The sequence below is a fragment of the Platichthys flesus genome, chromosome 20 (genome assembly GCF_949316205.1).
Source record: "Platichthys flesus chromosome 20, fPlaFle2.1, whole genome shotgun sequence".
Taxonomy (NCBI): Eukaryota; Metazoa; Chordata; class Actinopteri; order Pleuronectiformes; family Pleuronectidae; genus Platichthys; species Platichthys flesus.
In genome coordinates this window covers 17,430,779-17,455,059 of record NC_084964.1, presented here as the reverse complement: position 1 = coordinate 17,455,059, position 24,281 = coordinate 17,430,779, and the positions used below count along the sequence as shown (strand labels likewise).

General features: G+C 47.4%; 1 protein-coding gene across 1 annotated transcript; it reads right to left on the bottom strand.

Annotated features, from left to right (window-relative positions):
* Positions 1–3,713: 3,713 nt before the first annotated feature.
* Positions 3,714–20,788, bottom strand: hs3st3b1b (heparan sulfate (glucosamine) 3-O-sulfotransferase 3B1b). Its single transcript, XM_062378525.1, has 2 exons — positions 19,945–20,788; positions 3,714–5,856 (listed from the first exon to the last, which is right to left on the bottom strand). The coding sequence occupies exons 1-2, from the start codon at positions 20,523–20,525 to the stop codon at positions 5,238–5,240; spliced, it is 1,200 nt and encodes a 399-aa protein (XP_062234509.1). The 5' UTR covers positions 20,526–20,788; the 3' UTR covers positions 3,714–5,237.
* Between the last annotated feature and the right edge of the window lie 3,493 nt (positions 20,789–24,281).

Here is a 24,281-nt window from a genome sequence, read left to right as displayed (position 1 = left end):
GGGGGATTTCTGTTCCACTCATTACACCACCGTCTTCCTCAGGCGCTGGAAATCAAGAACAAACACATTTCACGTGTTCAGCCATTACACATAGGGACGATTAAAAATGTTGGATTCCATCTGATCCTGCCCCGATAAACGTGACTTCAGACAAACAGACTCATATTTGTTGCATTCGTTGAACTCATTTATCTCGTTTGTTGGTTTTGTGTTTACGCGACCTGACACAGAGACGCACACACAAGCAGCAGGATGTGTCAGTCAAGATATAGAGCGTCTGTACCCGAGAGAACACAAAGAGAGCGACAACGATTCAGAGGCTATTTTAACTCAAGGAATCTAGATCAGTCCCAAGTGTCTGCTGCTTTATCCGGCCGCTGCTTAATATTGAAATATTAAATCAGCAATGTTAGGTCTTGAATTTGATTTTTGAATCGCACACGTCGTGTTAGTTGAAGCTGGATCACTTCCTTACTTCATATGATTGGTTTAGTTGCAGGTTTAAGGACATTTCAATGGAAATTAGGACATTTTTTGAATGTTTGAAAGATAAATATCTAGAAAATATTTGTCTGTAAACATTAAATTGCACCAAACAGGACGATGACTTCTCAGAATCGTTTGTGCCAACGCTTACAACTTGATATTAGCTGTGGTGTGTATCTACTGGGATATACAGCACCGCAAAAAGTCCCACAATTCGCTTCGGAAGTCAACATCCACGTCCCGAGTCAGGTCTGTGCACACATCACCTCTCACATTGTGAATGAGCGTCCTGTTAATACACAGCCGTGTTTCACAGCCGTGTAAATAAACAGGCCCGGAGGTGTATCTCGTTATGAGCCACGAGGAAACACTCGCCGCTTTTACAGGGAGCGCGGGTGTGGGTGAAGGGAGGAGGCATTTCCGATGGGCAGGCGCACCCACCACCCACCACCCACCACCCACCAGCCATCGGCCACCGAACCTCCCACACAGCTAAAGGTCACCTGAGACTGCACAGACCCCCCACCCCCACAACCAGGCAGGCTGAGCAGGAGGCGGAGAAACACAAACACAAAACGACAGAAATCCTGAAAGCCAGCTGTGCACGTCACACAGAATCCCTCAACATGGATTTAAATACTAATATGTGGATTTTAACACGTTTTATATGAACCGTCAGTGTGAAGCAGACAAACACAAGCAAGCTGTCGCAACTCTGAAAAGTTTTGCAGCTCGTTGTTTGAGGCCAGGAAGTTACTCTCTCTTTTGTGAAGCACTTTAGTACCTGAGTGGTAAACTGTGCTTTCCTCCCGTTGCATCAGCGTTGTGCTCGTGAAAGAGTTTGTGCACAATTCACCAGCCGAGGGACGAGAACCTGAGTCGTCAGGTACACGATGTGCAGCACAGAGCTGATATTCTCCCCCGCAGCAAACCGAGCACAGCAGAGAACGAGGATCACAAACTGAACTGAGAGAGAGACGGAAGCTGACGACAGAATAAAGAGAGAATATCCGGCTGATTGTGTCTTATCACTCAGCAGGAGTCATATCTGTTAATGACACCAGAACACATCATTCCAACCATCCAATTGTTCTTTTAGTATCAGAATCCAGAATAAAGTACATACTGTGCATTCACAGATATAAAAAGTAAAGCAGTAAAGTTTGAGTACACACGTAGAAGTTCTCGTCTACAACCGAACCTCCAAAACTATGAAGCTCTAGGAAAAAAGTTTTCTCATTTTATTTTATTAATTATCGTTCATAGGATTTTGGGCCATATCGACCAGATCTAGATTCCTTTACATCATTGATCATTTATTGTAATTTTCGTTTTTCTCTCATAATTATCTCTCATAATTATCTTCTCGGGGGGCCCCCTCTCAGTTCAAGGCCCCTGGGCAGTTTGCCGGCTTACTCTGTTGCAACGCCCCTGCTACTGATATTTTATAAATAATGTATGATTGTATGAAACAGCATCAGCAGCCATGTTCCTTCACTTCCTGGCTGATTGGAACATCTGGTCAACCACATGGTCTTCACCATGTTAAAGGGTCATTTCACCTAAATTACAGCAGAGACCTATTTCCCTCTGTTTAGGAAAGAAACGTTTTTTGTGCATGTCTGAAGGTTTTGTGCATATGTAAAAACAACTGTAAAATAAAGCTGTATTTTACAGTTGATATTATATACATATTTAAAAAAGATTGTAGCTGTAGAAATATTTTGTGTGAGTAACACAAATATCGAGTGATGGACACTGAAATTTCCTATCTTCCCTGAACTGTCCACAGTATGTATTAACAGAACCCAGTAATCTAAAGATAAATAATTGTAAGGTCACTGGTTTGTGTTGCTTTCTGGTTCCATTACTTCACATCTTGTTCCTGCTCATGGTTCTTACTGAGGAGATGATTAGATTGTGTTCATTTGAGTGTGTATTTGTCATGTGAGGGGTAAACTCCACAGAAAGAATCAAAACAAAAAGGCACAAAAGGTTTTTTGGTAAAATATATACTTTTTTATTTATTTCTTCCATACAAAGAAATATTATGAATGTTCAGTATTTAATTATCTAGAAACATCTGTTCCATTCTGCGTTTGCATTGTGTAAAATTAATTCCTTTTGTTGTACATACCACAAAATACTTGATTTACAGATTTACATATCTCTCTGTACACACAGATCTGCTAGTCTAGATACATATTATATTGTGGGTGAGACGAACAATTCAATCGCCTCTGATCTCAGAACAGGTTGAATAAAACTCAACCGTAACAGAAGCAGGACGGGGAGTGAACCCACGAGTGCAGGTTCTGTACTTTACTCTCAGATATCCCTCAGTCACGTGACCCTGACCCAAATTCAAATGCAGAACTCCATCGGGTACTTTCCTTCTACAATGCAACAGCGTAAATGCTTTTTTTTTTTTTTTTTATAATCAGACATTGCACTAATGAAAGGAGCGGGCGGGGGGGGGGGGGGTGAAGGCTGAGAGAAAGAGAAAGTACAGTGTCCCGAATCTCCATCTCCCCTGCTGCCACTGGTCTGAGGCTGAACCAGCTGGTTTCACCATGAAGGTTGAAGGTCACCGTGCGTTGTAATGACAGGAGCAGACTGACTGGGATACTTCGGGGGGGGGGGGGGAGGAGTTAAAGAGGCACAACATTTCCTTTAACTTCAAAAGGAAAAGACGCACAATCAAAAATGCTAACTAAAGCTGAGTGACAATCCGACGTGTGAGAGTCTCCTGCGTGAGGACGGGCTTGTGTACATTCAGTCTCGAGCTCATGACGCCTAAATAAAAAATCCCTCTCCCCGTGTTCCCTGCATTTTCATCAAGGCCGCCGCACAGAGCGTGCATAGAGCGACGTAGAGCTCGATCTCCCAGAATAGCGTGCAGAGAGATGGAGCAGCACTTCAAAGAACGCTATCTTTTATATATATATTTTTTTTTTATACTCTCTCTCTTGCATATCAAGAATTCAGGCAGAAAGACGAAAACACAGAAGAAGCGGTGGTTGGTGGGGGTGGTGGCGAGGGGCTGGGGGGCTGGGGGGGCTGAAGGATGGAAACGTGATATCAACCCAAAGGTGTTTTTTTTGGCAACAAGTCGGGAGGTGAGATCAGTGGCGGAGGGGGGGGGGGGGGGGGATGACACCGGCGAGTAAGGCATAAAGTAAAGCGGCGGCACATGAGGACACCGGAGAGGTTAGACAATGAACCCCCCCCCCCCCCCCCCCCCCGCCTGAGGCCATTCCTGCTTCACTTAAAAAAAACCTTTCCTCTCCCTGTGATCTCCTGAGTGAGGAGATCTGAGACGGGGCCGTGGCGGATCTGAATGGAGCTTGTCATCTCTTCTATCTTCAAGCTCCATTTCGGGCAGAGATGCGCCTTCTCCATCTCACCGTGGAAAAACAAGGCACCTACACCCCCCCCCCCCCCCCTCCTCCTCCCTTCCTTTGCCCCTGTGCTCTCTACAACAAATAAAATGCTGCTCAAGGAGATTTGATTGAGACTTCGCGTGACCTCTGAACCCGGACCGATAGAGCAGGAGTCTGGCTCTGAGTCAACGCTGCTCCTAATGGGGGAGTCGGAGAGCAGGTGGGGGCTGGGGGGGGGGGGGGGGGGGGGGCTCGATTGATCTTCCAGTTACCTTTACCCAATTAGCATAATGTTAACATGGGCACTGATGGGACCCGGGATGGAGTTTAACGTTTGACGGACGGGTCATTCATCAGAGCAGGCAGCAGGAGCACTGGGGATGAAAGGGCAGCTGGGTCCTCTAAGTATGAGCGACACAATGAGGATCAATTAGGACTATTGATCCACCTGTTACTGAGAGGAGAGGGACACGAGATCTGCAGCTCAGGCTGAAGACAGACAAGGATTTTGTGGTACAAGAAAGTGGAAGGTGTGTGTTTTTTAGGCTACAGCCACACTACTGTGTTTTCATTTGAAAATGGAATTTGAAAAACTAAAAGGGGATCAACTTTAAATCCCGTTTTATACTGAAATGAATCACGTGACCACTAACGTACACTGGGCTGGACACATGTAAGTGGTTGTAGATTTGTGAAGAGCATCCGAGGCTCATGCCGTCATGTGATGGGAACTAAGGATCCAATCATCAAGCGTTTGTGAGCGTCAATGTTTACAAACATCTACATTTCAGACTGAAACACAGCGTAAACATTTAACAACTAAAACAGGAGCATTTCAAAACGTAACAGTTTTATCGGCTCTAAAACTCCAGAGTGGTTTTCAAATGAAAGCGTGGTAGTGTGGACGTAGCCTTAGTGAAACAACTTGTAGAAGAATCACACTCAGGGTTCGAACACAATGAAGTTGTGATGCATATGTAAAATGAGGACGCACAATGGATATGTGTTCTCCACTCTGTACCCGTAATCTGGTGCGTTTACATGTTCCGCCCCAGTTTCTTTTCCCAGCATGGCTGATGGTCTCCGTCATGAAGCACCAGTAAATCCACTGAGTTCACAGGACGAGGAGCGAGAGAACTCCAAATCAAAACGAGGAATGTTAAAAAAAAAAAACACGGGTCAGATGTTATGTACAAATATGGTTAGGCAGCTTAGTGAATTAATTGCTTAGAAATAAAAATAAATTATTATAAAATAGATTTCTGTACATTTTACATATATATAGCAATATTTCCACATCTTGCCATTGAATTACAGAGGAAAACAAAAACAAAATCAAATCCAACAAAGTCTCTCGGGACCTTCACGTCAATCCCAACCAAAGTTGTGTCCCGTCATCTGGTAGAACTTCATGTTGAAGGGCCGGTAGAAGTCCCGCAGCCTCTGCACCACCTCGGGGTCAATGTTCGGGTGGGTCCTCCCTTTGGTTTTCCCCAGGCAGTGGGGCTTGCTGCTGCCCTCGGCCTTCTTGAGGCACGGGAAGCCCTTGGTCTGGTTGAAGTAAAAGTGTTTGTCCGTGATGATGCGCTTGAGGCCCAGGAAGTCCTGCACGCGGCCCAGCTCTCCGGCCGGGTCGCTGATCAGCCGCTCGCCGCTCACGAACAGGATCTGGCCCATGGGGAAGTACTGCAGCCAGTTGTCCAGGTGCTTGGCGTAGATGCCGATCTGGACGGCGCTCCACGAGGTGTCGATGAGCCCCGTAGTCCTGTTTTTGAAGGTGAGGCTCTCGAAGGAGGGAATGTCGGGCTTCTTGGACAGTGTCTGTGTGTAGTCGGAGATAGCCCTGGTGACCGGGTCCCTCACCACCACGATCAGCTTGGTGTCCCGGGACATGGCGGCGATCCGGGCGGGAGCCTCTCTGGTCACAAAGTAGCTGGGGGTCTTCTCCATGGTGATCTGGCCCTCCAGGGTCTTGGGCATCAGCTCCCTGGAGAAACAGAAGGAGGAGAAAATGGAGGTGAGGAGAAGGCTAAGGTGGAGATCTTACATAACGTGATCAAGTTGATGGAGTGTTCTGCGTTCTGGGCTCATCCACTCGCTGCCTGTGTTCGGTCTCATTACAGGGCTGGAAAACCTATTAGTGCAGGCGGCACTCCAACATCAACAAGCTCACTCACTCATGTGATAAAACAGAAAACCCTTATTTACAGCACAATCAAACACGGGGGGGGGGGGGGGGGGGGGCATTTACAGGAAATTCCTAACATGAGCAAACCCTTCATTTAACCATATTAGGAACTAGGAGCCGGGTTTTCCCGCCTCAGACTCCAGAATTCCCCCTTCGTCTGTTTGCAGCTGCACCATTCAAACAGTTTCCCCTAATACTTTTCATTATGCTAATTATGCATTTTGTTATTATTTAGCTTTGCAGTAATTACGAATCCTATTGTGTGGAGTGTTGTCCCTGAGCTCTTCTTTCCTGAAATGCTGGATGTAATGTTTCACAGTGCTCGAATCCACCTCAAATCTTTATACCAGTGGAACACACAGACACACACACACACAAACACACACACAAACACACACTGCCCTGCTGACTCGGCATAGCCTTGCCACGGTTCCGCAGCCCCCCCCCCCCCCCCCCCTATCCGATCTGCGAAAAATTCAAAGTGCTATGGTGCTGAAAGATGATGAGGCTTGTTTCAGAAAGAGAATCTGTTTTCTGACAGGAGAGGGTTTGGGTTTGTCTTGGTGTTGGCCGATGGTCCCTGGCTCAGATCCGTTACATGCAGACGTATAATCAAGCAGCGCTCGAGAACAAACGGTTCTGAAGGGAAAGTAAATGCGCTCGGCTCTCTGGGTATCGGGTTTCAAAATTGGTGGCCAACCGCAGCGTCTAGATTATCCTGGAGGGCGATAAGAGTGGTTTGACTGACGTTGGGGGGGGGGGGGGGGGGAGCAGAGCCGGGAGTGTGATGCACGTGGGATCGAATGTGTTTGATGGATGGGAAGGGATCTGACTATTTCCTGGAGGCTTTCATGGCTCAATTCCCGACACTGGAGGAACAACAGCAGATAAACACTTTAAAGCTATAAAGTTGTAAAAAACAAAGAAAGACAGAGATAAACCGAGGACACTGATCTGTCAGGGTGAAGCCGCTCTGGCAGATAACACTCAGGTTGTACCCTAAACAGTACCTTTGTTGCTCCAGCACTGATACACCACTGTGTGGACACTTCTATTGTACTGGGTCCCATTCAAATACTGTGTATTCACCCACTGATAAAGGCAACAAGGACTGTCACAAGTCTGCAACGTTCAATTCCTCCCCTGAGCTTCAGCCGCTCTTCGTGGAAAATATTCTCTAAAAGCTGGAATCTAGTTCATGTCCGTCCGGCTCATGGCTAATTCATGGAACACCGTCTCTGCATCAATGCTCGTACTTGTGTGCAAAGAAGAAGGGAGGGAGTGGCGAGAGGAAGAGAGAACATGAACCAGCGGTAAGGTAACCAATAAAACGCCTGATGATAAAATGGCGTTGGCAGATTTGTGTAATCCTAATGCAAGAGCCAGTGATCTAATTATGATAATATCTTCTTGATTGCCTGCACATCAGCGGGCGTGGAGTCGACAGAGGGAAAAAGAAAAGGCCCTTTTCCCAAACCTCATTAATAGCCCATTGAAATCAAACAGATAGAGCATGTGGTTTCAGGCGAGAGCAGGACAGATCCTCCTGCCAGCAAACCATGTCTGCAGAGAGCAAAACGCAAACAGCACATCGGGAGCACACGCACATTCACAACTGTTTATACAGCGTCTCTCCTGGACGTCTTCGAGGAACACGGACCCAACACGCTCCGACCAAACCCCGCGACCGCCATTCCTCATCTCGTCCTCGCACAATGGCGATCCTGCCTGCAAGCTTCTTCTTTTTTTGTCTTTCCTCGCGCTAAAACACGCACAAAGAGTCCAGAGCCGACGCCGAGGAGGCAAATGGCTTCCCATCTAATCCGATTTCAACATGACAATGGAGCGCGCACATAGGGAGGAGGCCCGAGCCACAATGTGCATAGTGATAGATTATGCTGATCCCAGCTCGTGGAATCCTTGTTTTAAAAAAAAAAAGAGGGGATGGTTGGACAGCGAGGGGGAGAAAGAAAGTGGTGCAGAGAACTGAGAGAGAGAGAGAGAGAGAGAATCCCCCCCCCCCTCTACTAAAAAGATCTCCACCTCTGACTGTGCTACAGCCAAAAAGGCAGGAAGAGGGAAAAGAGACGGAAGAGAGCTAAAAGAGAGGAGGGGGATTTTAGTGAGGACAAGTGGCTCTTGGAGAAACAATGGCCATTATGCTCCTGTTTGATTTATGAGGTGCTGCTTTTAAAGGTTCCGTCAGCAAACAGGCAACTCGGTGACACCGCGCTCCTCTATTTTCCTGCTTTTCTTTGAAAGTGAGCCATTGTCCCCCGAGCGCAGGGTGAGCAGGGCAGCGGTCAGGGTGGAGGGGGGCGGGGACGGGGGGGCAGAGGGAGGAGGAGGAGGAGGATGGAGGAGGATGGAGGAAGATGGGGGGGGGGTGCTCATCGAGGGGCTGAGTGGAGCACTTTTTCTGTCCCTCTCAAACTCAAGGGGGAGAGAAAAGCCTTTTGGAGAGATCCTGAGGGGGAACCTGTGCCAAGACTCGACCCTGTAAACCCCCCCCCACACACACACACACACACCCCACACACACCCCTGTATACCAGAGAGCTCCTCAGGCCTTCATGTGTGGGAAACAGCAACAGCACAAACTGTAAATAACTAACCTGACCTCACATATAACGACAGAAACTTTCCTCCTCGCTCGCCCCTACTTTTTACGAGTGCTCTTCCCCCCCCTCCCCCCTCCCCCTGCACCTTTGTCCATTGAGGATCTTTCCCAGTTGAAGGACAAAAAACCAGTGATAAGACGCTAAGCAGAGGCCCCCTGTCACATGACGGCATCAAACGGGGGGGCCGACCGAGTGGCCCTTTGGCCTGCGTTTTTTTTTTAAAGAGCCCCTCGTCCTGCTGCAGATAAATGTCCGGCAGGAGAAGGGTTCGATGCTCCTGTCACGTTGGAGCTGATGATAACGGGGTGCCGCAGACAAAAGAGGGGAGACAGCACTCGGCGCGTGGCTGTCCATTTCCTGCCTGATACAAAAGGCTTCGTCGATTGTCTCCCGTGTCAGGATGTCGAAAAAGGAATTTGAATCGCAAATGAGCGTTTGTTTATTTGAATACAGACAAATCAGACGGGCATTTTGTATCTTCCTCTGAAGGGGAGGGAGCGGCTTTAACCCCGCGGGCGATTAGAGCTGAAGATGTCTGGTTATCTGAGGGTTTGAGGACCCTTGAGGGAGCATTACCCCCCCCCCCCCCACCCCCCCCCCCCCCCCCCCCGGGAGGCGACAGCACCTGAAACAACAACATGCACTAAACAGCCCTTTCGGTCGCTCTACGTAGAGGTGATTGAACCGTTCCGACTGAACCAGGAGGAGAAATCTAACACATAAGCTCTTCTGGGAGAAAAGAATCCCGCCGACTCGCTCCTTTACATTAAAACCACTCCACAGCGGCCACTCCACTCTTCACCCTGCTCCCCCCCCCCCCCATTGATCCCTCAAGCTCCCCTGACCCCCGGCAATCAGGCCCCGAGGAGCGATAGCAAAGTGACACTTCACAAGTGGGAATAAAGGAGAGGGAGCGACAGAGGGATGGATGAAGCAGTGAAAGGCGGCCTTTCTTTTCCAAGGGCCTCTTAGCCGAGCCCTCCACGTGAACCGATGTGAGAAGCCTTTTTTTTTTTTTTTTTTTTTTTTTTTAAGGGGAAACACAAAGAAACATCTTTATTCCTTGTTTGATGATAAGGATCTTGATTCTCCAGGATTCGAGGAAGCAGGAGTGTGATGTGCAAAGTCAAACGGAGCACATGCATTTTTTATTTCAGAACCAAATCTCTTTCCTGGTGTTTTGAGAAACACAGTGAAAATGGTGGTGGATGCAGATGTCTCAGGTTTGATGCATTTCAAAGGAGGAGCCTACTTGCACCAAATTGATCTGTAGTAACCAACGCATTTATGTAACGCACATAAATAAAGCGCACACACATGCTACACGGCGGCTGCTGAGGGAGGAACGCATCTGCCGGCTCACTGGCTATTTTCAAAGCAGCGTTCAACCCCATACAGAAGCCCAGACATTTTTTGAAATACGCTCCAGTGTGAGCCGGCAGCCCTGACATTATACTCAACCACAGAGCACGGCTTTGGCTGTAAATTAAAAGAATAAGGACGATGGTTTATGACGCAGTCGGCCGGGGCCGGGCTCAGAGACAAGCTCCGGCTGCAGAGACAGAAGCTGCATCTGGTCTCGGGTCCAGGTGTTAGTGCGAGGCCACTTAGAGCCGTCTGACAGTTCGTCTCCTGGCTGAGAAGAAACAGAGATCGCTGCTTGGACGTGAGATCTTGCAGGAGCGTATATGCTGAAGGGGGGGGGGGGTTGTGTATCTTTATCGTACACGTCTCTGGTTTGGTGCTGCAGTGTGTCTGCGTGCAGTAAAAAACATGCACAGCTGCATCTTTCACTCAAACTTCACCTGATCGGAGTCAACCGGCTTCACGTTTAACAGGCTTCACTGGGTAACGGTGTCACTGGGAACTCTGGGAGGGGGCCGAGTGGAAAGCCCCTTTTGAATCATCTGTCTGCTAAGAAAGATGAATAATGCAGGCCGGCCTAGTATCACACACTCAGACCTGGATGGCGAGGTCCTGCATGGGATAGTGCACGAGGAGGGAGGAGAGATGGATTCATCCTCTAGTTTACTGGGAATGCTGTCGTGGAACGGGTCTGCAGACTGGTTTTTAACTGCACCTTTGATCTTGACTGAATAAACTTTGGTAGAAAGTCTCTTTCCCTTTTCTAGTATTGAAGATAATCAACAATCCTACATGCAGGTATATTAGTCCTGGACCAAAGTTACAAGGTTGATTGACAAGAGAGGAAAGATGAAGAGAAACCCATTAGTGCAACACAAGCTTTTCCTTTTCATGTGAAACACTCGTACCTGCAGAGAAGACCCGAATATCAGCCTCTGGTTAAACTGCTCACAGCTTAAATAAAACTCCCCTCTAAGCGTCTCCAGAGCGACACCGACTCAGCAGATTGGTCCAGCCGCTCGGAGCCTTTGTCTCGTTTCTCGCTCGGTGACACTTTGACACCGCGGCTCCCCGCCGGAGTCCTGGTCGGGGTTGATAAACGCCGACTCCCAGACCTTTAACTCCATCATGAAGCCGCGCCATGTCAGAGCAGCCTGGGAATCCACTGACCCTCCACGTAAACAAAACAGTTAACCCGACCGGCTGCAGCCCGTCCATTCATCACGTTCCACTGGAATCAGGGAGTCGCTGAGCACTTTCTCTTTTTTAAAATCGTCGCGTCAATCATAGGAGAGGGAGAGTGAGTGACGGAGAGAGAGAGGGAGGGAGGGGGAGAGAGGGGGAGTCGCCCCTTGCGGTCACAGACCATCCACAATGGTTTCAGGCTCATACCCAGACTGGTTTTGGAGCCAACATCAGACCCCAGTACAGAAGAATAAATAAATAGAGAAGTAACCGCCGCGTACAAAAGTCATGGACGACATGTCAGACACCCCACCAGCCTCTCACACCCGTGCAGCCGCAGCCCCCCCCCCCCTCTGCGGTGTTTTGAAAATACGAGAATATGCCGCTCTGCCCGCTCTGCCACTGCGGTCGCTCTGTGACGGGCAGCGTCGCCGGGGGTGTGACCGGCTCACATTATTCAACTCGATAAGAAACTATAATTTTTTCCAAACCGGGTTAAAAACAATCTGCTTCTGAGGATGTTTGTTGAGATTTTGGCAAATGCAAACGCCTGGAACTCTACCGAGTGCCACTGACCCCGCAGTGGAGCGAGGGAGCCCACCATGTGGTATAAATAAAACAGAGGAGATGGTGAAAGGAATGGAGGATAGCAGGAACACCTCCTCCCTTCCTGCTCCTCCTGAACAGTCCGTCTGGAGAAGGGTTTTTCAAAGATGGCGTCCGAGAGGCTTCTTTTCATTTTCACTTGTCAGGCTCAAAGGATTCACGTAGTTCTCACCACAACACGAGAGGAGTCACCTGACACGTCCGCGGTGACCGGGCTGTAGTCGCTCTACGTGTCACACACACACAAACACACACTTGATGATATCACCCAGAATTTGTTTAGCGCTGGTAATCCTCACTAATCAGGGTGTTTGCCGATGGTGTTAGCCTCGGAGCTGGCCCCACATTCCAGAGCTCCATCAGAAGTCTATCAGGGCGTGAGCGGCTGACAGCTCCGACCGAATTAACCCACGAGCCGGGAGGAAGGGAGGGAAAACAATGAATAGATAAATAAATAATAACAACAGGCCGAGCAAAAAGTGAGGGGCTACAGGTGAGGACTCTGCGTGTGTGTGTCTGTGTGTGTGTGGGGGGGTGTGTGTCTGTGTGTGTGTGTGTGTGTGTAGGCAGAATCAGCCAGTCTGACTGATTTCCTGACACTTGACACGCACCAAGAGGCCCACGACTCCTTGATCTATCTACAGCTGAAAAGATGAATAAAAGATGAAACAGACTCAAGAAGAACATACATGCCACCACCCCCACTCCCAAGATGCAGAGACAGTCACTCACACACACACAGACACACACACACACTCACACGGACACACACACACACACAATGAGAAGCAAGCTGCTTTGCATCCTGTTTGAATCTGCTGTCATCCGTAACCGCCTGCACACCTTTTGTGAAGACAGGTGAACTACAAAGAGTGTGTGTGTCTGTGGTTGTGTGTGTGTGTGTGTGTGTGTGAGAGAGAGAGAGAGAACGAGGGGGGTTTCCTCTCTTCTTCTGCGTCTCACTCACTCAGCAGAAGACCATCTTCCTGTGTGTCCTCACACTGCAGCTGTTGTTGCAGGTTAATCATTTACAAATTCCCGAAGTCCCCCCCCCCAAGCTAACGTGTCATTAGCTAAAACGAGGAACGATAAGTCGTGAGAGTTAGAGCGGCAGCGAGCGATCCCAAGGCCGCCATGTTGTTTTCTTTGGACTGGAGCCTCGATGTTGTCTTCTGTGATATCTCCTCAAGTCCCACAGACAAGATGATTGCTGTTAAGAACAACAAGGATCAGTTTGAACTATTTCTGCTGCCAAACAAACAGACGCCCCCCCACCCCCCCACCCCCCGAGCTCAGACTCCTGTTTCTGGGGATGCGTTGTTTCAGTCGAGTTGCAGAGCTCGATGACAAACCGTTCTCACCCCTCCGCTGTAGCTCTATCAGCGAGCCTCTTGGTTCTGAGGGAAACAGGATCTGCTTTAACTCCGTGCCAGGAGGACAAGCTATTTTGCGAAAAGGGAGCCGACACAAAATGGAACGCAGGCGCATGTGGAAAGAAAAAAAAATAGATGTTTGAGAAATGCCAGAGTTCTCTACATGTCAGCTCTTGGCCAGAGGACTTCAGAAGAATTTTTGTTTTCACCACAGGTTTTTTTTTTGTGTGTCTCTTTTTCACAAGATAGACTCGTGTGCAGAGAACTCTACCAAAACTCCACAATCTCCCAAATCTCTATTTCTATTCTCACCTGGATTTGATTAGAGGCACAAGTAAAAGCCTGAGGACACGCGTGTCGACAGGAGATAATTCAAAAACTGAGACAAAACATGAGAACTCCTTATCCCACAATCTGACGTTTCAACCAAAGATCACTTATAACTGTCACTGGGCTGTTGAATCTACTCCACCAAGGAAAAGTTTGTTTGTTTACAAGATAACAAAAGATTCATGGATCTTAAATTTGAATATAAGCGTAATGTTGGAAAAGGTTGTTGCTCTATTCTGCTGTTTTTGTACAAATGTGAAGTCAGGGCCGAAGTTTCTCGATTTCATTGATTCCAGCACGTGAGAGAGAAACTACAGGCGGTGGTTAATGATAGGAATGGAGGAGTTTGGGCCGAGTCGTCTCTGAGTTGAGCTGAAGTGTCCTCACAGCTCCTGCAGCCACTCGGGGAGTGAGAGCATCTGAACGGAGAGAGTGACTAGTGTCGAGCCGCCGTGGTGCAGTGAGACAACTCGGGGCTTCTAATGAGCTCTGCTCTTTTACCGCCGGGCTAATGGAAACCTCAGGAGACCTCGCTCTCTCTCTCTCTCTCTCTCTCTCTCACCGTGTGTATGTGTGTGTGTGTGTGTGTGTGTGTGTGTGTGTGTGTGTGTGTGTGTGTGTGTGTCCTCCTCTCTCCCAGAGGCAGGCACACTCCTCAGCACTCTAATGGCTACCTCTGGGACTTAATACCTGGGAGAAGTTAGGATTTACAGGTTTACTGTCATCACTTTCTCCTCCTCCTCCTCCTCCTCTTCCGCCACAACACTCTCTCCTTCTTTTCTTTTCTATGAGAGAGCAGTGTGTGTTTTTTAAAAGCAGACTGACTAACAAAGCCATAATTCCAGTGTTTGTCTCTCTCAGCCTCTGCGGGTTTGTGTAGCGGCGATGAATGACCATTAATTCAGGAGGGTTTTGTTCTGACATGTGGAACAACAAATTATCACCTTGTTAAAGAAGGGCCTGATTCACAGGTTGCAAAGAGTGTGTGTGTGTGTGTGTGTGGGGGGGGGTTGTACACAGCTCTCTCCGTCCCACGCTTCCTCTCGTCCTTCACACAAACACACAAACACAAACACACACTCCTCTGTAAGGTGTTCATTGTTGTCGATCTCTCGCTGTAATTGTTGTCACAGGGAGGAGAGCACAAAGCGATGAAGACGTACTGTAGCAGAGTCTCTGTGTGTTTTCTAAAACGAGTGTGTGCGCTCGTGTTTTTCTGTTTCCATCGACCGCATGAATTCACGAGTGTGTGTGTGTGTGTGTGTGTGTGTGTCTGTTTGACAGCAGGTTCCACTGAAGCCCTGTGGATCCTGTGCCCAGCTCCAGCAGGAGGTTCCTGTCTGGGGCAGCCATATTGTCTTCGCTGCTGCTGTGGGTAGTGTTCACTGGACACTGTCAGGAGTGGGGGGGGCGGGGGGGGGGGGGGGGGGGCATGCCACATTGCATCTCAGCCACTCCCCTATTCACGGATCTCCCCTTTCACAATTAACCGCTCGTAATTTGGGGATGAAAGCCGCCTTTTCACTGTTCCTCCACCCCCCCCCCGGCTACTCTCTATTCTCACATGGGCCACGGCGGCTTAGGGAGAGAGTTCCTCGTGTCGCTGCCTGCTGACCAGAGGCCTCTCCGGGAGCAGAGGGCCGGCTCGTGGTCGGCGAGGCCTGCCGGGAGCTTGACCCGGGGATTGGACGATCCGAGGGTGACGTGCGACTACACGGCCTAGATGCACAGCTGGAGAGAAGCGGTTCACGAGGGAGGGATTCGAGGAGGAGGAGGAGGAGGAGGAGTGGGGAGGGGGGTTGGCGAGTTCGGCCAACACAGAGGCGCGGTTTGAGAATGCTGGTTTTGTTTGTTGGCCGCTGCAGCTGAGGGGTTTAAGCGGAGGATGTGAACCTGCTGTCAGCTGGACGGTTGGCCGGCCGGCCGCTCGGTCCCCGAGGAGCCGCCGAGTTCCAGGAATCAGGGAACAATCAGAGAGAGGATCTCATCACCCCAGTTCAACATGCTCCTCTCCAGAAGTTTAACCGAGTTAGAGCCACTTAGAGCTCCAGTGATTCCGTGACGTGTTTAAGACAGACACGAACCATCGTCCTCATTTACATAACTGTCCTGTCATACCATTGTTTTCTTCAAGGACCAGCCCATAGAGTCCCCCAGTGGGGCCAGTAGCTTCCAGCAGCGTTCTGCAGATGGTCAACACCCAGATCCTGTCAGGGAACAGACGTGGGCCTGACCCCAGCCGGAGGCCCTCCACCCATCCCTCCACATTCCCTCCAATCAGGCCTGACCAATCAATACCGGCTCTCCCAGAGGAGCCAGGCCGTGGCGACGTTTGCGTAGGCCGTCGGAGCGTCTCCTCCTTTTGTGTTAAGAGGTGAAAATGATTTTGTGAGTCTGCAGCTGAGCCCGGTGCACACATCCCACTTTCTCTCCACCTACAGACACACTCTCTACGCAGCGTCGGTCTGATGCCTTTCACTGGCACCCCCCCCCAAAGAACCAGGTGGCCTCCCTCGCCATTCAGAGGAAGGAAGCAGGGGCGAGGTCAGCGGCAGCAGATAGTGGACGGGTCACCTGCGTGGAATCAGGAGCGCACCCTGCGGTGAGCAGATAAAGGGACGTGCAGCGAACCAGAACCGTGCCGGACAGGGAGCAGCAGACTGACTCCAGGAACCACCGCTGGGCGTGAACTTCAGATAACGGCTTTCAAACTACATCCACAAACATCCCATGTCTGATAGACGTGTTTGTTTTTTCGGGTGTCCCTCGTTCTAACAATGCTCCACTTGTTCTCGGGTCGTGTGGAACTTCAAGGAGCCTGAACTGAAGTCGCTTTGTGAGTGGTTTCAAACTTCCCAGTACGGAGATCAACTGAATGAGGGACGATCACGAGTTCCACTTGAATAAACTCCACCGTGATATAACACAACAGCATATGGCATTAAACTCCATTAAGCTCTCTATCCGACATGTTCCTGTGAGCTTCCTGTTTAATTCTGCAGCCGCTCCGAGGGGAGGAGCGGCGGCGAGCTGAGACCAGAGCCCCGCGACACGACAGCAAAACCACAGCACAGTCATTATATATCAAAGCCCCTTCGAAGCCAATAGCTCCAAATGGAATATGAAGGGAGCGACGTGCAGCACGGGCTGACAGGACGGGACGAGGGCCGCAGTCAACAAGGGTGAGGAGTAAATCAAATACCTCGTGTTTAACAGGGAACAGAGAGAACTTCTTCAAAAGTGAGTTATATACAACCGGTAAACTCAAACCAAGTTAAAATCCATTGGACTTTTTCTGGGGTGTTTGTTTCTCCTCGTCTTCCTTCATCGTCCCTTCCTTTAATTTATATTATTCTTTGTAAAATCTTCTTGCAACATTATTTTTATCATTATTATTTTTAACAGGATTTAGGTCATAGCCTCTGCACCAGGTGCCCGTCCTGCTCGACTAGTGGGATTTATCTTTTCAGGAATTCAAACGTTTACGCTCTGAAGATAACCCTCGGACCACTTTCACCACACCACCAAACAAATACAAAGTTCCTGTTCACATTCAGCGTGTGTGTGTGTGTGTGTGTGTGTGTGTGTGTTCCTCTGGCCCACGTTCATGCATGACCTCACAGTGAAAATGTGTACCTCCTGATTCAAGGACCCTCTCGGTCAAAAGCATGAATCATGTGTTTGTCTTTGGCACAAATAAAAACTGTCAAAGAACATCAGAAATCCACAATAAAACTTGTTATCGCCACCTCCATTCATTCTCGACCACCACCCCCCCTCTCCCTCTTTCTCTCTCTCTCTTTCTCTCTCTCCGCTGCCTCCTCCACTCTTCTCTCGCTCCCTGGTGGAGCTCCAGCTCTAAATGTGCGTCCACTGGGGAGAGGCCATCATGATGCAAGCTGGCAACAACAATTGAAACGCAGGGAGATTGTGCAAATGAACAAACATGGAGGTGAAGTTGCTCAACACACACACAGACACACACACACAAACACACCCACACACACACCCTCCCTGCGTCCCCATCATGTTCCCACAGAATAAACGTCAATACCCTGCAATGTTTTGCTCATTTAGAACATTCCAGCGTTGTCTCTGTGTTACTGGTCCTGATGGGAAACGTTGGACCATCAACTCTAACTGGTTTCTGACCATCCTCACAAACTATGAAGCGACCAGAACCTTTTACTTTTCCACCAGCTGTTCCACTGAGACCTTTCTAACGGCAGCTCTTCTGTAAAGAGCGAGACAAATTTCACATTCTGAGTGCACCTCTACCAAACATTGAAGTTAATCGATTATTGCATAACCGCCTCTGTTTACAGATCCTTCTGCAGCATAACATGAAAATAACGCCCAAAAATTACACACAGGAGTGGATTTTTCTTCCAGATTGTTTTCGGTTTTCACGGCAGAATGAAAAGTTAAACTCCACCATGTGTTTTTCTCTGTGTGTGAGTTGTGAGGAGGCCGATTTTGGCACCAACAGGACAGAAAATATGACTGAACTTCACTTCAGCCTCAGAATCTGATGCATAAGAAGCTTCAACTCTATATCCCAACAAATACTCGAGTCATGAATCTGTGACATGAGCTGAAGAAGTAGTGAATTTCATGCTCTGAAAAACTAGAAGACGGCAACTTGTTTCCACCATTTCCTCTTCCAGTCCAGAGAAAAGTTGGAAATGCTGGTGGAAGTCGGGTTAAATAACAGCAAAGCTACAAAAGACCTGCAGTAAATCGTTGCTTCTATCAAAGCAGTGTTTTATTTTGAACGCTGCCAACACTGGGGTTCCTCTTTTATCATCAGGTCCAGCATCGCTGGGGCCTCTTCAAGGTTTCTGCATATTTAACTCGCAGAATGAGAAAATTGGGCCAAATCTGTTAATTCCAGACACAGTTTACTTCCCCCATGAACTTGTAACTTTTAGAAGTTTAACCAACTTTTTAAAAGTCGGTGAAAACTTGAAACTTTAACCAAATTAGAGGCACAGGAATGGATATTTAAAGTTGTTAAAAGAGGGAAATGGCTGCTTAAAGTAATTAATACATTAATTATGGCAATTAAATCTGCAATTCGTGAGCCATAACAACCAAAACAATTAAGAAACAATTACCTCATTCAGACACAATTATCACTAGAAACAGTAAAAAAAAAAAAGCAGGTGGGACATTTACAAAATAAAACAACTGTCGTGTGGCCATTTTTTACGAGTCTGTGACCTGCAGCCATTACTGTCCTTGTGCTCGTTGAAGCAACACTTTGTGATGTTAATGAAAAGGATAATGTTAGTTTGTCGACCTCAGAGGATGTTTAACGGTTTTGTTGAGGGTTTTGTTCGGGAGCAGGATCCGCACTTTGTCTTGCAGATCTCGCTTCTGGCTGCGTTTAAGGCCCGAGAGCCCATTGACATGAGAATAGAGCCTCTCACATCTGTTAAAAACGATTTAGTTTAATATTCTACTAAAGGAAACTGTAGAATATAATATCTGTCTTTTTAAAATTATCAAGAATGTCTACAAAAAAAGTTTGGGTGGATTCTTGGAGTTGGATTTGATGGAACAATGGATTTGTCAGATTAGTGCTAAATATGCAATTTACGCAAAACCTCACATTACAAATGAATTGAAGTTCACACGGTTCGCTGGGTCTTTGTCAAAACAAACGCAGCAGGTTATAAGAGCTGGAATCAGCACAACTAGAAAGCGAAATCTTATTTTATGTGCAAGAATTATAATATAATTAATACAGATATAACCTACTTGCATCAGAATATTAAAAAAGCAGATGAATCGGGATTTAACTCGACAGAAACCCGTTGGAAGACGCTTCACGGTGAAGGTGCAGTGTTGCTCTGTGTCCAATAGAGATCACTGCACGTCGCAGAAACACAGGACCGGGATCTGAAGCTGCTTCAGTCCGACTCGATTCAGGAATGTTTTTAAATTAAATTACACACATGATTTTAAAAAAAAAAAATCTGTCTGCAATTGAACGTTAAAAATCGTCTAATAGGTTTAGTTAATGATGCGTAATCTGTGACATCAGCCTGGTGCGTAAATACGCACAAAGCGTCCACACCGTGTTTACTGGCTTGGTGGATCCGTTTTAAATAAACAAACTCCAGCTGGCTAATAATGAAAAATACTAAAAACTAACTTGTGCTAAATTTACGAATTTAAAATGATTTTCATTGTGGACTAATCTGGAGTTAATGTCATTGAGTGATCGACTGAAGAAAACTATAAAAACCCTAAAATAAATATAACAATACAAGTTGGACCATGAGCTGCAGCTCTGCAGTGCCAAATAAATATATTTATCAAATAAATAAAATCATCCATCATGATCCCAGAAGCCTTTTCTCTACTTCCATGCACCCATCAGCCACTGAATGAGTCTGTACCTGTACCACTCCAGCCCGTTCTCGTAGTTGCGGTCGAAGAAGTGCGGCTCCGCTCCCACGGCCCTGATGTCCGGATGAACCCGGAGAAACTCCAGCAGAGCCCGGGTGCCTCCCTTCTTCACCCCGATGATGATCGCCTGCGGCAGCTTCTTGCTCCCGGAGCCGTTGGAGAAGCTGGACATGGCGCTGGGCTCCGGGGCTCTCTGCTGCTCGCCGCGCGTCTCGTCCCACTCCTCGGCCCGGTCCGCGTCCGGCTCCTCGTTGAGCAGGTCCCGGGACGCGCCGGTGCGGACGGACGGCTCCTCGTAGTCGCTCTCCACATCCTCCCACGGCTGCGGCTTGGCGAGCAGCCGGGACACCAGGTCCGTACCGCTGCTCTCTGTCCTTCTGCCCACCGCGGGGCCAGCCTCCCTGCCCCGGTAACCGTCCACCGCCAAAGTTGGCATCGTGGAGCAGTAGCCCACGCAGGAGTACAGCATGTACACCCAGATGAAAAACATGATGCTGAGCAGGACTAGTTTCTTCTTCACGAGGCTGGAGCACAGGGCATTCAGGCTGAGACACACCGGCCTATATTCCATAAGCCTCTCGGGTGAAAATCATATCCCAGCGGCGCATATTGCCCAAGTCAATCCCGGTGGCACCACGGCGACCCGCGCGCAATTACGCACATGCTCTCCTGAAACAGACGAATAGATAAATAAGCACCACTAACGCACGTGGGACCTGAGGACGCGGTAGATCCAGGGATGGAGACGCATCGAGGAGATCTTCAGCGGGGCTGTGGAGGTGACGCGGGGGAAGCTGCGACCGACGCGCCGCTGCTGCTGCGCTGCTCCGGGATCATCTCAGGTTCGTTAGAGCCGCTGATGGAGATCCAGCCTTTATACGGGGAGGGAGGGAGAGTGACAGCAGCGGCGGCCAATTGCACCGCGAGAATGGTGCACGAGCGGCTGAGTGTTGGGAGGTAAGGGCCAATCAGAGGGAGGTGTGGGGGCGGGGCCCGGCTGTGGGAGCGTGGAAGAGGCGCGTGCGACTGGAAGTTTGGAAAAGTTTCTTATTGGACGTAAAAAGCAACAAAGTGAAGTTTTACGCGTTTGGATGATTCGGTTTAATTTAGACCGAGTTCAGGTTTTAGTGCGAAGTTATTCTGACGCGTTTCTGCTCAATAGGACAAACTTTTAATTAATTAACAAAACAAACTAATAAATAATAAACTATCACATGAAAACATGTCGGAAGAATTTAAATAATTTCTCCACAGACACACGTTCATCACGAGTTTGTCTCTTTTACGTGTTAAAACAAAGTTTGAGTTTTTACTTTTTACACTGAAGCGAAGGTCACGACTCTCACTTTTATAATTAAACATTCAAACGAGTCAAAGCAAAGTCAGACAGATGATTCATTAATTAATGTTAATTGTGTAATTACTTAATTAATTTATAATCATTTAATTTACTGTTTATATTCACCCTGTCGGCTGGAAAATCGACTGGAGAAACAGCAACAGGCCTAAATAATAATAATAATAATAACAATAATAATAACAACAATAATAATACTAGTTTGCAACTGTGAGACGGTTTATAACGTATTTATTTATTTAGATTCACATTACATTTAGTCTTACTTGATTCTGTTTCTAATTATTATTATAATTATTATTATAAACAATTAAAGTCACTTTACATATGAGTCTTCTTCTGTTTCTCGGCGCTGAAATAAATGAAAGTGTTCTGGTGTAAAAGTGTAAAGTTGAAATCCCTTCGCCAGCAAGTCATAATCCATTTCCGTGCTCGCGTGGATCTCGAATTTATGTCAAATTGAATAAGAACAAACTAAAAGTGTAACCCTGAACAAACTGTCGTGGTTTTATAGTTTGTTTTATTGTTGTTTTATTTGTGATATACAAGTGTCGTGATTCTAAACTCGAAGAAGTTCTGCAGCAAATAAGCTTTAATTATTATTTTAATTATTAATAAGCTGGTGATTAATTTGTATTCTTCCTAAAACCGCTGAGGTTATTTCACATTGAAAATAACGACAGCAAATAGAATAGGATTAGGAGCTGGTGAATATTCAAACCTTCTCGTGTTTGGTCTCGTCATTCAGACTTAAACACGTTCAACTGTTTTCCAAAAGTCTGAGCACGAGTCCTGCGAAGCTCCGGAATAAGAGCAAGTGGGAAGATGTTGAAATGTATGAAGAAATAAATACAAAGCGAGTTTATTTTCATGGGAAACATGGAGATGACTCAACCTCGGGATCTTCTGAAAGGAAATAGATCCCCTGACGGAGAGAGTGTGTTCATGTTTGAGATGTGCACGCCATCCACTGGGACTGTGCACGAGCATGAACATGTAAAAAACCTGAACCTAAAACACTGAGTCCCATAGAGAAGCATGTTTTAAATCAGAGGTGTATATTCTTATATTTAATTTGAGACACACCAAATAAAGTTTTTTTTGTGTTGCTTGTGTCCCTCAAGTTTGTCTTTATCCGGTTTTCCCACCACAGAGTTTTTCTCCTGTTCTTCATCCTGCAGGAACCTCTGGGTGTTTTACTGGTGCTGCTGGTTTCCTCGTGTAGTTTGGGTTAAATGTTGCTTCAGGATTAAACTGCAGCTCTTTGGATCCTGTTCGGTAACAGCCGACCTCTGAGGAGAGGCCAGAGGTCATCCGTCATCCTGAGGTTTCACTGCCTAGGCTTCTTCTCTTTTTTGTCTGAAGACTCCTGGAATCTGATCTGTTCCTCACTTTTCTCTCCCCCCCACATGCATCTGATGTGTGCGGATATGAAAGCACATGGTGGAGGGGTGGTGGTGCTTGTGGGTGGGGGTCCTCCACTGCTCATTGCCGCTCAGGGACCCTCTCCCCTGTTTACAGATGCATATTTCCCCTCCTCACTTTTGTTGACTCTGGCTTGAAAAAAACTTCAGAGACTCAGAGACGGAGCAAATAACATCAATGATTTAATGGCTGATATCAGTGGGAAAGAGAGAAAGCTCCATGTGTCCGTGCACAGGGAACCAGAGAGAGCTCGTGAAATATTGTTGGCTCATGAAATAATAACACACTGAACTTTCTCAAGTTTTTCTTCACCCTGTGCGAGAGTTAATGCGATAAATTACATAAGTAAGTACATTAAATGACAGATTTTGTGTATTAGCTGATGAAGTAAATCATTAAAATACTTTCTTCTGCAGATACATATGTTCAAATACTCTAGATTTCCTCCGGAATACAAAGACTACAGAAAAAAATCCAGATTAATCTTATAAATATGCAGATGTTTATTTCAAAACTTAAATTGATTGATGCAAAAATGTTAATTGCTTAATGCAAGAGTTGGTTATGTCATTATTGCTGCAAACCAATTTCCCTATGAGCAACATCCAACCCAAGTTATGAATAGTAGTTGTTTTTAGGAGTTTTTGGATAATTCCTAAGTTTATAAACTTGTCCCCAAACTTTAACAGTCAACTTTGAATAATGAGAATTTCAAAAAGAATGAATTTACCTCCAGGAGAATAGAACCTCTTCAGATTGTGTCTTCATTCCAATTCAACAGACACACACCATCTCCAGTGACTTAACATAGTAATGTCGCAAACTCACAATATTATGGAGAAACACAACAGTTCTAACAACCAGCTTTGGCAACACTTGAGAAACTCTCTTTTAAAAAGAAGAATCCTCGAGGACCAGACTCAACAGTAGAAAACTCAGTTAACTCAAATACTTCATGTTCATATTTAAACTCCTTTAAAGACGGCAGCGGTTCCAGCTGCACGTGCAGAGGTGCAGATAGTGTGACATCATTGAGGATGGTGACATCATTCTACACAGGTTCGGTGCATGTGTGTGTTTCTTCTGCCCAACTGCAACAGGTGGCTGGACCTCCCCCCCCCCCCCCCCCCGACCCCTTCCAATCTGAATCGCCGTGTCCGGTCTGACTCTTTACGAGGATGTCGATCCGCTTCAGGTCTCCTGGCCTTGACTAAATCCCTCAGCCCTTTTTATGAGGGGAGGATGGCGGCGAGGGGAACGGGGGGGGGGGGGGGGGGGGCGCTTCTCTCTCTCAAGTCCGGCGATGCAAATGTAACCAAATACCAAAACTAGGGGTGAAGAGCGGAAGGGGAGCACATGGTGACTGACAGGTGCGGCGCTTATTGGACGGATGGCCGTTTGTGCACAAAGCGAAACACGACCACTAAAACTTTAAGTGAACTTTGATCTGGTTCAACAGCAACTAACAAGGTTTGTGTGTTTGATGTGATAGAGGCGCACACTTCAGGTACAGTGAACGAGTCAATGAGGACACAACACACAGAA